Source organism: Mustela nivalis, assembly GCF_964662115.1.
Source record: "Mustela nivalis genome assembly, chromosome: 19".
In the NCBI taxonomy this organism is placed as follows: Eukaryota; Metazoa; Chordata; class Mammalia; order Carnivora; family Mustelidae; genus Mustela; species Mustela nivalis.
Window position 1 is genome coordinate 37906932 of NC_139038.1, and position 13486 is coordinate 37920417.

General features: G+C 59.3%; 1 protein-coding gene across 8 annotated transcripts in view; it reads left to right on the forward strand.

Annotated features, from left to right (window-relative positions):
- The window catches only part of HAGH (hydroxyacylglutathione hydrolase), an 18450-nt gene continuing 4964 nt past the window's right edge, over positions 1-13486 (forward strand). For 2 of the 8 annotated variants that reach the window (XR_014306231.1, XM_082713572.1), the window contains exons 1-7: positions 2-139; positions 2887-3062; positions 3523-3587; positions 8425-8542; positions 9200-9308; positions 11069-11172; positions 11400-11501. Coding sequence is in view for 6 of the 8 variants with exons in the window: in XM_082713572.1 (XP_082569698.1) it covers positions 2958-3062; positions 3523-3587; positions 8425-8542; positions 9200-9308; positions 11069-11172; positions 11400-11501 (603 nt within the window). In the remaining 2 variants the exon portion in view is untranslated. Of the gene's footprint in view, positions 140-338; positions 475-677; positions 814-2886; positions 3063-3522; positions 3588-4745; positions 4791-8404; positions 8543-9199; positions 9309-11068; positions 11173-11399; positions 11502-13486 lie in introns of those variants that run through there. The other 6 variants (XR_014306232.1, XM_082713570.1, XM_082713571.1 and 3 more) reach the window with 5 other exon arrangements.

Sequence of the window (13486 nt, forward strand, 5' to 3'; positions counted from 1 at the left end):
CTGCGCTCTACCGGGTGCTCGACAGTCGCGGCGCCTCAACTCCTGGGAGCCGCTGTCCAGTAGCTGCCTCAGGGCACGGGCCTGGTCCCTGGAGAGCGGCGGAAGCACTGACACTGCCCTCCGGCCCGGGCCGCCGCAGGTAGCTCCCGGCGCCCCGCCCGCACTCGGGTCCGCGGAGGCCCGGCCGGCAGCGGGCACGGGTTTGGACGCGGGCACTGATTGGCCGAGGTCTGGGGCGGGGGCGCTAGGCGTGCGCTGGTTGGCTGGGGGGCGGGGCGGCGGGTGCCGATTGGCCGCGGCGCCCCTCCGGCGTGTGCGGCCGGCCCGCCCCTCGCGCCGCCGCCGCTGCCGCTGCCGCCGCTGCTGCCGCCGCCGCCGCCGCCCCGCCGTCCCGGGTCATGGTGCTGGGCCGCGGGCTGCTCGGCCGCCGGAGCCTCGCCGCGCTGGGAGCCGCCTGCGCCCGCCGCGGCCTGGGTAGGTGGACCGGCGCCGGCAGCGGCGCGGAGGGGCGCGCCTGACAGGCGTCGGGTGCGCGGGGCCCGGCCTGCGGGGGGCCGGCCCGCGTAGTGACCCGGTGGCGGCGGTTGGACCGCGCCCCCGCGAAGGGTCCGGCGGCGCTGAGGGCGGTCGGGAGTCGCCGGGCCGCCGCGGGCTGACGCTGTTTTCTGTCGACACAGGCTTGTAACCCTCGCCGGCGTCCGGGCGCGCGGGTTGGGGTCGAGGAAAGGCCCCGCGGCACTTGAGTCAGACTTGGCGGGGCTGAAGACAGTGGGGTCACTGGTCGGCCGGGGGTTGCTGGCGGATTTGTGCCCGGTAAGGAGACGCGCGCCGCCCAGCCCCGCGCCCCCGTCCGCCCGCGGCCCTCCCGGGGCGCCCTTCCCCAGCCGGGCGGAACCCGCGTGTGTGCGCACCGGGGCCTGCCTGCCCATCTCTTCCTGCGAGCTTCGGCTGACAAGTGCAAAGGGCAGGAGGCCCGGGCAGTACCGGGGTTGCAGCAGGACGGGGTCCTGGGGGCTGTGGGGCCCTGGCCCTCCCTCTAGGAGAGGCGTTCGGCTGGCGGGCTTCCAGGGCCTGCGCTTGCAGCTGCCAGATTCCTGTCCCGCGGGGGGTTACCTCCTGCTTTGTCGGAATATTTTGACCTTGATTTTGAAATCTTTTTCTTTATTTCCTGATATCTTATCAGGCTAATGTGGCAATAGGGGCAGTAGGGTGACCCGAGTCTTTGGGTGATGGTTAGCGGTTGGAGACATGACCACGTAGCAGTCGTGAGGGAGGCAAAGCTGTCCTTGGCGGTTTTAGATCTCACCGAGAGCACTCGATGTTCTGGAGTGGGTAGGTGTTGCCGTCACTAAGGAAAGAGCCTGTCCTTTTTGCCATTTGGGGACACTCCTCAGAGTGTCGGGGCTAAGCCTTTTTGCTTCCAGAGTCAGGCAGAGATCCTGAGTAGGACTATAGAGAATTGGCAAGATTGTGGCCATCTGGTTCAGATGGGAGCCCACTCCCAGCCTCGGGATACCATGCAGAAGGACGGGCCCGGTTCAAGAGAAGCCAAGCAAAGCGGGTCTCAGGTCTCGGCTGGGACCATAGGCTCCTGCTCTGTGCTCTTTGTGCCTACGAAAGATCACAGTGCAAAGCAGTGCACTGGAAGCATTTCTCAGGCATGTAATGTTTGGAAAAGGAAGAAGGCTTTCAGGGGTGCCTGCAGAAGTTTCTGATTCCCCGGGTTCTCCAGGAGAATCTACGGAGCACCTGGAGGAGCCCGAGCACAGGCTGTGGTTACAGTCCCTCACCTGGGCGGTGTTCCTCTCCCAGACTCGCAGGAGAGTCCTGTTTCCGTCCCGCTTTCCTCCCTCCCCCAACCCCAGTAGGTGCACTCCGCTCTGGGCCCGGGTAGTGCTGGGCCTGGAAAATGCCCAACTGGTTGTCCAGGGAAAGGGGAGTTGGATATCTCGGTGTATTCTTGACAGTTTCCCTGGTCGTGGCAGATAAGGTCGAATTCAGCCCTCAGTGGCCCCTGGAGATGTGGTCTGTCAGTCAGTGGGTCCTGCCTGCTTTCTGGATGCCTTTTGGAAGAGGGCCCCATTCTGGCACCTCCCCCAGAATCTCATGGCTGTCTTCTGTCACCTTTTGTGGTGTTCATCTCTTTCACGTGAGGACAAGTACTGTTGGGCCTCTGTGAATTTTTAGATCGAAGAGGAGTTTCGTTGTTGGAAGTGGCTTGGCCCTTGACTTCTCAGTGGGGGACGCTTTCGGCCCTTGCTCACTCTTGACACACCCTGCCGGGTCCTTTGGCTCAACTGGATGGCGATTCTGTGTCCTGTGCACTTGGATCTGGAGCAGGTGGCCACCTCTCCCATGTGTCAGGCCCTGGTCATTTAGTGCGTGGTCCAAATTTCGAGTTCCTGCCTATGAAAGAGAATATTGTTTTCTTCTCTGCCTGGAGACTTAGGGTCAGAGGCGCTCGCCCTCCAGGTTCCTCTCTTCGTGGTCTTTCTGAGTCGGGTGTGAACACCCCAAGACTGGTACTGGTCACTTCTGACTGTGGTTTGAATCACAGGCACAAACTGGCACCCCGTCCCCTGAGAGCTTGCAAAAAAGAAAATCAGGATCAGAGTGTGAGAGAAGGGATTTCCGTGAATATGTGTGTGAAGAATTTTCTGTGTTTCTCTTAACGGATGTGATAAAATTAGGATATTTTCTTCTTTACCAAAGGAACTCAGAAAACCCGTTGCGGCAAGCCTCACACTTTGCCGCTGGCTGAGTCCCTTCCCCAGGATGTTGGGTCCCCAGCACGTGGGGTCTCCTGGGCCTCCTGGCCGAGGGCTTGTCTTTGAGCCTCAGCCTGGGGCGGCCTCCCATGGACACTGACCGAAGCTTTGTCTTCAGGCCCAGCCCTGCTGGGAGCCCTTCTCCATCACACGGACTTAAGGAAGAGCTTGACCGTGGAACAGGGCGCCATGAAGGTTGAGTTACTGCCAGCGCTGACCGACAACTACATGTACCTGATCATCGACGACGAGACTAAGGAGGCCGCCGTTGTGGACCCGGTGCAGCCCCAGAAGGTGGGGGGCAGGGCCCCAGCACCACCCCACCCCCTGCGAGGGCTGGTAGCTGCAGTGTCCTTGTAGCTTGGTCAAAGCTAAACAGAAGTTCATCCATTTGGTTTTTGAAAAACAACCGGTGTCCAGCCCCTCTGCTGTCGGGCAGAAGGCCAGCGAGGGCTGGAGGCTGCCGGCATCTTGAGGGAGGAGAGCAATGGGCTTCTGTCTGGAAGGTCCTTGGGTGCCAGGAAGCCCCAGGGGCGATTACCTCGGCCAGAGGGACTTGGAGAGGTCATAGGTGGCCCTGAGCTGCCAGCTGGGTCAAGAGGGACGGGGACCGGGAACGGGGGCAAGTCAGCAGGGTCAGGGCAGGGCATGGCCCCTCCCGGGCAGGCCTGAGTCCTGCTGGGCCCCCTATAGCTCGGCCACCCAGCGCGGGGAGTGTGACCATGGTCCCGTCGTGCCTCGTGTTTGGCTGCAGGTTGTAGAGACGGTGAAGAAGCACGGAGTGAAGCTGACCACGGTGCTCACCACCCACCACCACTGGTAAGTCCTCCCCGGCCGGTGCGGGCCTGTCTGCCCCGGGCCGTGTGCACTCCGGGCCGGTGTCTGTAGGGGTCAGGCACTTCAGGCTCTCTGGGCCCTCTTACGGGTGGAGACCTGCGGGATTGGGGTGCTGGAAGCCCTTGTCCCTGCCCAGCTGCGTTCTCTGTGCCACTGAGGGTCAGCTCCAGCGGGGTTCTGAGAAGACATGCTGGTAGTGGCCCCTGTGCTGCTGTCCAGTGGCCTTGGCCCTGGGCACTGCTAACTCGGGGCTGCGTGGGATGGACCCCCAGCAGCATATGTGAAGGCTCCGGGCTCGTGTGATGGGAGACAGGCTTTGATGTCAGGGAAGAAACTATTCTAGACGTTGGTGTTTTTAAAAATCAAGCCGCTCTACTTGGAGAGGCTGTGGTTCTGAAATTGAAGGTAGTGGGTGAAGAAGCACCTGTGTCTGCATTTTAGGACTGGAGTTGAAACTCAGAGCTCTTTACACTAGAAAAAAATATTTATTTGGCTCTAAATTTTCTTTTGCATGTGAGTGCCTGAGGGCAGCCCCGGTTCCCATGGCTTCAGCCTGCCACGGCCTGGGCCGGTGGGTCTGTTCTGTGGTGGCTAAGCAGGCACCAGTCTTTGGGGTGTTCCTCCCAGGCCGTCAGCTGTTAACTCCTGAATGCGGCCTTGCCCTTGGCCGTGCTGCTGGGCTTGCTTTCTGGTAAGAAGCCAGGTCTGCTGACCAACCGCCAGGTCACTTTTCTTAAGTTGTGATGCCCTGGGGTTTTTCCTCTGTTTATGTTAGAATACAAAACCCCTGATTCTGCCCCAGACCGAGCCCCATGAGCCGCAAGGTGCCTCCCTTCCTGCCTGCGCTCCCCAGAGGGTGGGGCAGCGGCGGTGTTGGCACCTGTCCTAAGAGCGCCCGGGGTGTAGCTCTGGGGTGGGCCTGGCAGAGCCCGCCCCTCTTATCTGTGGGCCCCATGGCGGCGTCTGGGCTCCTCGAAGGACTGCGTGGACGAGGCTGCAGGGAGGAGCTGGCACCCTCGCCTTGTCCCGGGAAGGCTGGTCTGGGGCAGGGCCCTGGCTGGATTTCTGCGGTGCAGGTCCGGCCCCACAGGCTGTGATACAAGCAGGCCTGGCCCCCCCGAACCCCCGTCCCCACCGGGTGCTACCGAGCTGGGCATGTGTGCGTGTGTTTACTTGTTTAAAGTTGTAAGTGTTGGGACGCCTGGGTGGCTCAGTTGGTTAAGCAGCTGCCTTCGGCTCAGGTCATGATCCCGGCGTCCTGGGATCGAGTCCCACATCGGGCTCCTTGCTCAGCGGGGAGCCTGCTTCTCCCTCTGCCTCTGCCTGCCATTCTGTCTGCCTGTGCTCGCTCTCTCCCCCTCTCTCTCTGATAAATAAATAAAATCTTTAAAAAAAAAAAAAAAAAAAAAAAAAGTTGTAAGTGTTTTTATTTTTATGTTATTTTTAAGACATTTTTTTTTTAAGATTTTATTTATTTGACAGACAGAGACCACAAGTAGGCCGAGAGGCAGGCAGAGAGAGAGAGGGGAGGAAGCAGGCTCCCCGCTGAGCAGAGAGCCCGATGCGGGACTCGATCCCGGGACCCCGAGATCATGACCTGAGCCGAAGGCAGCGGCCCAACCCACTGAGCCACCCAGGCGCCCTATTTTTATGTTATTTTAATTCCAGTTACTATCTGGTGTTACACTGGCTGCGGGTGTGCAACACAATGGCCCAGTGGCTGTGTGTGCTCCGTGCCCCTCACATGCGGGCTCCTGGAGCCCCGTCACCCGCGTCACCTTCCCCCACCCGCCTCCCCAAGAGGAACCATCTGTTCCTCCTCAAGAGTCTGCTCCTTGGTTTGTCTCCCTTCCTTTTCCTTGGCTCCTTTGTTTCTTCAGTTCGGTGTGTCAGTGAAATCACGCACATTTGCTTTCTCTGATGTTTCTCATAGCATTTGACTCCGCGGTTCCGTCCATGTTCCTGCAAAGGGTAGGAGCTCATTCTTACAGTTGAGTAATGTTCCTGTGTGTGTGTGTGTGTGTGTGTCTGTGTGTGTCCATGTGTACACGCGTAGATACTACACGTCTTTGTGCGTTCATCGGGGGATGGGCACTGGGCTGCTTCCGTCATTCGGCTATTGGAGGTAACCCGGCTGTCCGGGCCGCACGCACCCCCTGGGCGAGCATCCTTGTGTTCTTCGGGTAGAGACCCAGAGCTGCAATGACTGCATCGGGGGATGGTTTGGGTTTTAGCTTCTCGAGGAGCCTCCACACTGTCTTGCACGGGGGCTGCGCCAGCTTGCGTTCCCGGCCGTGGGGCACGAGGGCTCCGCTTTCTTCCGTACTCATCAGCTCTTGTTTCTTAAGTCATTGGTTTTAGCTGCGCCGTGCTGTGAGAGGGGACATGTCCTTGTAGTCGGGGTTTGCGCTTCCCCAACGAGGAGTGGCACGGAGCGCGTTTTCATGTGACCGCCGGTCATCTGGGTGTCTTCTTTGGAAAACTGTCTTTTCATGTCTTCTGGCCATTTTTTAATTTGGATTATGTGTGTTTGGGCGTGTTGAGTTACATAAGCTTTTTATAAATTTTGGATCCTAACACTTTATCAGAAATGTCATTTCCAAATATCTTCTCCCATTCTGTAGGCTGCCTTTTGGTTTTGTGGATTGTTTCTCTGGCTGTGCAGACGTTTTTTATTTTGATGATATCCCGGGAGTTCGTTTTTGCTTTTTGTCCCGTTCGTCTGGAGATGTGTGTAGCAGGAAGGTGCTGTGGCTAATGTTAGAGTCGTCACTGCCTGTGTTCTGTAGGATTGTGAGGGTTTCAAGTCTCACATTCGGCTCTTTCATCATTCTGGACTTGTTTTCGTGTGTGGCGTAAGAAAGTGGTCCGGTTTAGGGGGTGCCTGGGTGGCTGAGTGGGTTAAGCCGCTGCCTTCGGCTCAGGTCATGATCTCAGGGTCCTGGGATCGAGCCCCGCATCGGGCTTTCTGCTCAGCATGGAGCCTGCTTCCCTTCCTCTCTCTCTGCCTGCCTCTCTGCCTACTTGTGATCTCTGTCTGTCGGATAAATAAATAAAATCTTTTAAAAAAAAAGAAAAAAAAAAAGTGGTCCGGTTTCATTTTTCTGCATCTGACTGTCCTATTTTCCCAACATCAGTTGTCGAAGAGACTGTCCTTTTCCCGTTGCGTATTTTTGGATGGGTCATTTCTGGGCTCTCTGTTCTGTTCCATGGATCTGTGTGTCTGTTTTTGTGCCGCTGCCACACTGTCTTGATGATCACAGCTTGTGATAGAGCTTGAAGTCCGGAATCCTGGTGCCGCCTGCTTTGCTTCTGGTTTTCAGGATCACTGTAGCTATTTGGGGCCTTTGTGGTTCCCTAGAAATTTTAGGGTTCTTTGTTGTAGCTCTGTGAAAAATGGGGGTAGTATTGGTGGGTGTAGCATTGAATGGTAGATTGCTTTGGAAAGTAGACATTTTAGCAGTGTTTTTTCTTCCAGTCCATGAGCACGCAGTGGAATGTCTTTGTTTCTTTCTGTCTTCAGCTTCTTTCCCAGTGTTCCACAGTTTTCAGACTAGTCCTCACCTCTTTGGTTAGGTTTAGTTCTGGGTGTTGTATATTTTTGGTGCAATTGTAAATGGGATCATTTTCCTAATTTCTCTAAATGCTGCTTTATTAGCACATAGAAGTGCAACAGATTTCTACGCATTTTTTAAAAATATTTTATTTATTTATTTATTTGACAGAGATCACAAGTAGGCAGAGAGGCAGGCAGAGAGAGAGGAGGAAGCAGGGCCCCGCTGAGCAGAGAGCCCGATGCGGGGCTCGGGCTCCATCCCAGGACCCTGGGACCATGACCTGAGCTGAAGGCAGAGGCTTTAATCCATTGAGCCCCCAGACGCCCCATCTACGTGTTGGTTTTTATCCTGCAACCTTGCTGAATTTGTGTATCAGTTCTAGCAGTTTTTTGGTGGTCTTTTGGGTGGGGCATGGCCATTTTAAAAAAATATTTTTTTAAAGACTTTATTTTATTTATTTGGCAGAGAGAATGTGAGAGAGGGAACACAGCTGGGGGAGCAGGAGAGGGAGAAGCAGGCTCCCTGCTGAGTCCTATGTGGGGCTCGACTCCGGGACCCTGAGATCATGACCTGAGCCGAAGGCAGACACCCAACGACTGAGCCACCCAGGCGCCCCCATTTTATTTTATTATTACTGATTTATTTATTTTTAGGGAGGGAGAGATGGGGGAGGGCAGAGGAAGAGGGAGAGAGACAATCTTAAGCAGGTTCCACAATCTCACCACCATGAGGTTGTGACCTGAGCTGAAATGAAGAGTTGGGTGCTTAACCAGCGGAACCGCCCAGGTGTCCCGGCATTGCCATTTTAGAAGACAGCTTCCACCTGCTCAGGGCAGTGGGTCCCAAAGTGGACCACCTGGGAGCATCCTGTTAGAACTCCTGCTCTGCAGGCCACCAGGGGCCAGCTGCGTCACCACGTGGGGCAGGGAGTCAGGCCCTGGTGCTTCTTACAGACCCTCAGGTGACTCTTGTGTGCGTGGAGCCTGGGAGCCGGGCACAGGGATCATCTAGGAGTTTGGGCTTTGGTGTGTTTGCTTCAGAAGCTTCCGCGGCTACGGGGCAGGGGCACAGAAATGCCTCACTCGGGAATGGCACGTCTGAGAATGTTCTTATCAGTACCGCCAAATGACAAGCCAGTTTCCTGTGTTGGGAGATGAGTTTCTGCTGAGACATAAGCAGGGAGGAGCCTTGTGCTGGGGGGTTTAAGAGCAAGCAGGTCTGGTCCCATCAACAAAAGCCCAGGTCTCCTTTCCCGCTTCCAGGGATCATGCTGGCGGAAATGAGAAGCTGGTCAAGCTGGCGCCTGGGTTGAAGGTGTGCGGGGGTGACGACCGGATCGGGGCCCTGACTCACAAGGTCACACACCTGTCCACACTGCAGGTGAGCAGGGCACCGACGGAGGGCACGGTGCGGTGGGGACATGGACACCCCCCGCCTGCATTCCCTCCCTGACTCGGGGACCCGGTGGGTGGAGGACGGCCTGACGGTGCCCTCGCCAGGCCCCGTCTCGAGACGGTTGGGGCAACTGGACCCGTTGATGTGAGGTCCAGCAGGAGGATGTCCCCAGGAGCTTGGTGGGCGGGGCGGGGCGCAGGCGCACAGCTCCTGGTGCACATGTGCAGAGCGCACTCGCGGCCTGGGAGGCCGTCCTCGTCCGCTGACCAGTGGGCTGGTCCGCTGACCCGTGGGAAGGTTGCACCGATGTTAGTCTTGAATTCAGTCCTTGTGGGCCTGAACGTTTTAGAAGGATTGGGGGGCAGTGGGAGTCAGGAAGGAAAACCGAGAGAAACCGTCTTTCAGAAGCAGGACAGCTGGTTCAGACTTGGCTTGGCTTTGAGGAGGGAGTAAATCACGGCGCTCCGGCCCTGCTGGTGCCAGGGTGCGCCCTGCCCCAGGGTCCCCAGCAGGATGCACTGTTGCTTGGTGGCCCGAGGTCCGCGGGGCCCTGTCAGCCACTGGGGCGGGGGTCCACTGGCTGCGAGCCCTGGGCAGCCCGCCATGTGCAGGGAGGAAGCGCCAGCACCCACTCTGCTCCAGGTGGGGTCTCTCCACGTCAAGTGCCTGTCCACGCCGTGCCACACATCTGGACACATCTGCTACTTCGTGAACAAGCCCAGCAGCTCCGAGCCACCTGCGGTATTCACAGGTGAGTGTGCGGGCTCACGCCGGGCCAGGGAGGTCTCCGGAGACCCTCGATGCTCCGCCGGGTTAGGGTTTGGGTCCGGGTCTGCAGCCAGGCTCCTGCGGGGCGTGGGGGTGAGGTGGGGGGGCCACGGCCCTTAGATAGAGATGGGACGCCTCCCATGGACAGGAGCACTGTCTGCCCAGGCCCAGAAGCCCCTCTGACTCCTGACAGTTCTCAGCCAGTGCCAAGGGCTAAGCTCTGAGTCTTGCAGGAGCTTATGTTCCTGTCATGAAGTCACTGCAGCGGGAGCCAGCTGGGAAGTGCCACGGGGTTCCTGGAGCAGCTCCGCAGTGGGACGGGCACACGTGGGACTCGGTGACCAGCCACTGCGGCCCGTGGGCTCCCTGGTGCCAGTAGGGGGTGCCTCTGCTGCCTTGTGACCCCGACGGCACCCCACACCAAAGCTCATCTTAAAGGCCGGTTGTTTTCAGTGTCCCCAGTATAGTCGCAGCAGGTGCACGCCCTGAGCCAACTCCCAGTTCATGCTGTGGGACCCCGGGGACCCCGGGCTCGCTCGGCCTCACCCACTGGTGTGTTTGGCCGGGGGTATAGCTCAGTGGTAGAGCATTTGACTGCACTGGTGTGTGTGGCCTTGGAACCGGCCCCCAGCACCACCTGTGGGAACAGCAAGTGCGAAGGCCCACGAGTGGCCATGGGCAGCCAGTGTTGCACCTGTACCCGTCACCGCTGCTACACCTGTACCCATCACCGCTGCAGGGGTGTGGGGGTGTCAGGACCTGGGAGTGAGGCGGGTCCCTGGGGACTGCAGACATGGGAAGCCATGTGCCTGCTGTGGAAGGTGGGGCTGTGTGCTGAGCCCAGGCCCTGCGCCCGGTGCCCCTCCTCCATGGACAGAGGCTGGCAGGGCGCAGGGTATGGATGGGTCAGTAACGTCCTCGGTGCTGAGGCTCTGGCCTCTGCCAGCCTGAGGCAAGGACTGAAGTGTGGGAATCAGGATGTCCAGCAGGGCCCTGGAGGCAGGTGTGGGAATAGGGGGCTGCTCCCCTGGAGGGAGGGCCCGACCTCAAAATCTCCTGTGCCTGTTGTGCCCCAGCCTCCTCCGGGGTCTCGTGGACTTCTCACTGGTTCTCAGGCTTCCCCTATGTGTAGGGCTTGTTCAGGGACACAGTCCCAGTCCCACCCCCACTAGGCTGTCCTGTTGTCCCCTGGGAGCAGTGCAGTACCGCCCTCGCCGGGGGCCCCATGACAACCCTGTGGTCCTGGGTTGTGGCTCAGGCTCCCTGGGCAGAGGCCTGGCCAGAGATGGTGGAGGGACTCCCTGTGCCTGGGGCCTGCAGAACAGAGCAGTCCGGGCACTTCCTCAAGGAAGCAGCAGAGGCTGGGTGGGTATTGGGGACGGGAAGGCCCTCCCAAGGCCGGAGGCAGGAAGGGGGCCTGTGTGGTGAGGACCAAGGTGGTGGCTGGTGAGCTCAGGGGCTTCTCCAGGCTGGCGCTGGCCACCAAGGGCGAGAGGAGACAGAGGGAGGTGGGCCTGGGACGGCTGCTGGGCCAGTGGGAACAAGGGCTGGTTTGGGGGTCTCGGGGCCAGGACTGACGGAGGGGCAGTGAAGGAAGGAGTGGGCTTCAGAAGCTGTTTGGGGGGTGCTGGTGGAACCAGTTAGTGAGACTTGGGGGCTGGGAGCCGAGAGCTGGGGGTCAGGGTTTCTTGTCGCTGTCCTGTTGGCGGCCCCCCACTGGTCCCTGGCTGTGCCGTCTCTCAGGTGACACCTTGTTTGTGGCCGGCTGTGGGAAGTTCTACGAGGGGACAGCGGATGAGATGTACAGAGCCCTGCTTGAGGTCCTGGGCCGGCTCCCTCCCGACACGGTAGGCAGCACCCCGCGCGTGGGCCTTCCGAGAGCTGGCAGGCGGGCCACTTCCTCTGGAAGTAAGGCTTTTCTGTAAGGTGTTTTTATTGTCGTGGGACACACACGCAGGCAGTGTGTGTGCTGAGTCGCTAACAGGTCCTCGCCTGGAGCCCCACGAGCCTGTCTCCGAGGGGCCTGAGGGCACATCCTGGGGACTCGGAGCTCACAGGTTGGTGTCTTCCTCAGAGAGTGTACTGTGGCCACGAGTACACCATCAACAACCTCAAGTTCGCGCGCCACGTGGAACCCAACAACCCCGCCGTTCAGGAGAAGCTGGTCTGGGCCAAGGTGAGAGGGGCGTGCCGCAGGGCTGCGTGTGCCGGGCAGGGACCAGGACGGGGCCCCCAGGAGTTCGGGGCGTCTGCGCCGCCGCGCTCGGGGCTCCGTCTCGTGTGTAGGCACGAGGGGCTCCTCCCGGCCCGGCTGGAGCTAGCGAGGAAGCCCCTGCCGTGTCATTGGGATCCTCGCTGACCCAGGGGCCCAGGGTTGGGCCTGGGCCTGGGCTCCTGCATTCTCATAGATGCCTCGGGGAGGCTGGCGCTGCGGGGCCCCGACATGTGCTCCACGGCCGGGAGGACGGCGAGTTAGCTGGGCAGCCTCCCAGGCCGTGCAGGCTGCAGCGGGACCCGGCCCCGGGGCTGCTGGTCTGAAAGGCCTTTCTTTCTGCAGGGCGGGGCTGGCTTCTCGCCCTTGGCAGGTGGCCGGGCTGGTGGCGGGGCTGTCCGTCCCTGAGAGGGGTCACTGGGGGCCTCATGGCAGGGCCTCCTGCTCCGTCCCGAGACCATGGCTGTCTCGGAGCTCTGGCGTTGAATAAAACGCCTGCATCTTCCCCAGTTTGGGGCCTGCATGTGGGAAATGCCCCTGGGAGGACTGAGACACCACGGGCGTCAGCTGTCAGCACGGGCGAGGCTTCCCCAGACGCCGGAGCCTGGGTGCGGGTGCCGCGCAGTGCTCTGTGGCTTCGTGGCTGAGGCAGCCTGGTGCCTCCACCCTGGCTGCTGCCTGCGCCGAGCTGCCGCATGGAGGAAGCTCATCTTTGTGGAGGATCGTTCTCACTCAGTGGGACGCACCCGCCCCGGGCGAGTGGGACAGCTGTGAGACTCCTGATGCCGCCGCCTGGTGCGACCCCAGTGCGCCCCCTGCGTCCCCCGCTGCAGACCCCAGTCGCGGAGTCTCCTGCACACACAGCCCTAGAACGCGGGTCACGGGGCTCTTGTGCTTGGCACATCGGGCCGCAGTTGCTGTGATGGTGCCGCGGGGTCCGGTTAGCCCTGGGCCGGGGCGCTCTGGCTGACGGTGCGCAGCCGCCGTGGGGGTGACACGGGTGTCCGCTGCTTGCGGGCGCGGGCACAGTACCTGCGGGGTTCGCTCTGAGGAAAATCCCAGGAAGCTTCCCGTTGGCGGCATATTTGGCGGCCTCGCTGGGACCGTGCCACGCGCCGTGTGGACTGACGTGTGAGCCCTTCCGCATGGTGCGCGCTGGTATCTCCTCATGTTTCCTAAAATGTTCCTTTCTCCAATGGCTGATGAGCTCCGTCTCTCACGGGCTCGCAGCCGCTCCCAGCTCGTCTTCTGTGGTGCGTGTTCGAATGTCTGTCCATGAAAAAAGTCGGGCTGTCTTCCTGGTTGCGGGGAGTCCTTGTGTGTTCTGGAAATGGGTCTTTCGTCAGGAATCTCTCTCAAATACTTCCTTCCTGTTTTTATGGCTTCCCCCCCTTTTTCCTTAACAGTGTCTTTTTGAGAATACAAATTTATACATACTTTTGGTGAAGATGCTTATTAGTATTTTCTTTTACAGTTTTTGTGTCCTAAGAAATCTATGCACGCCCCCTGCTACGTTTTCTCCTGAAAGTTTAATGGTTTTAGCTTTTATTTTTATAAAGATTTTATTTATTTATGACAGAGAGACACAGTGGGAGAGGGAGAAGCAGGCTCCCCACTGAGCAGGGAGCCCGATGCGGGGTTCGATCCCAGGACCCCGGGATCACGACCTGACTTGAAGGCAGACACTCAACGACTGAGCTGCCCAGGCTTTTATGTTTATCCGGATTTCTGTGTCGGTCCGTGGTGCCTCACAGATTGTGTTCGGTCTGAGGTAAGGGTAGAAGGGCCTTTTTTTGTTTTAATTCACATTCAGCCGCTCAGTACCATTTGTTGGAAACAGTGTCTTTTCCTCGTGGGACTGCCGTGGCCCCTTTGCCCAGTGAAATGGACGGTGTGGGCACGAGTCACTTCCACACGCTCCTGTCTGTGCCCTGGCCTGTGGCACTTCT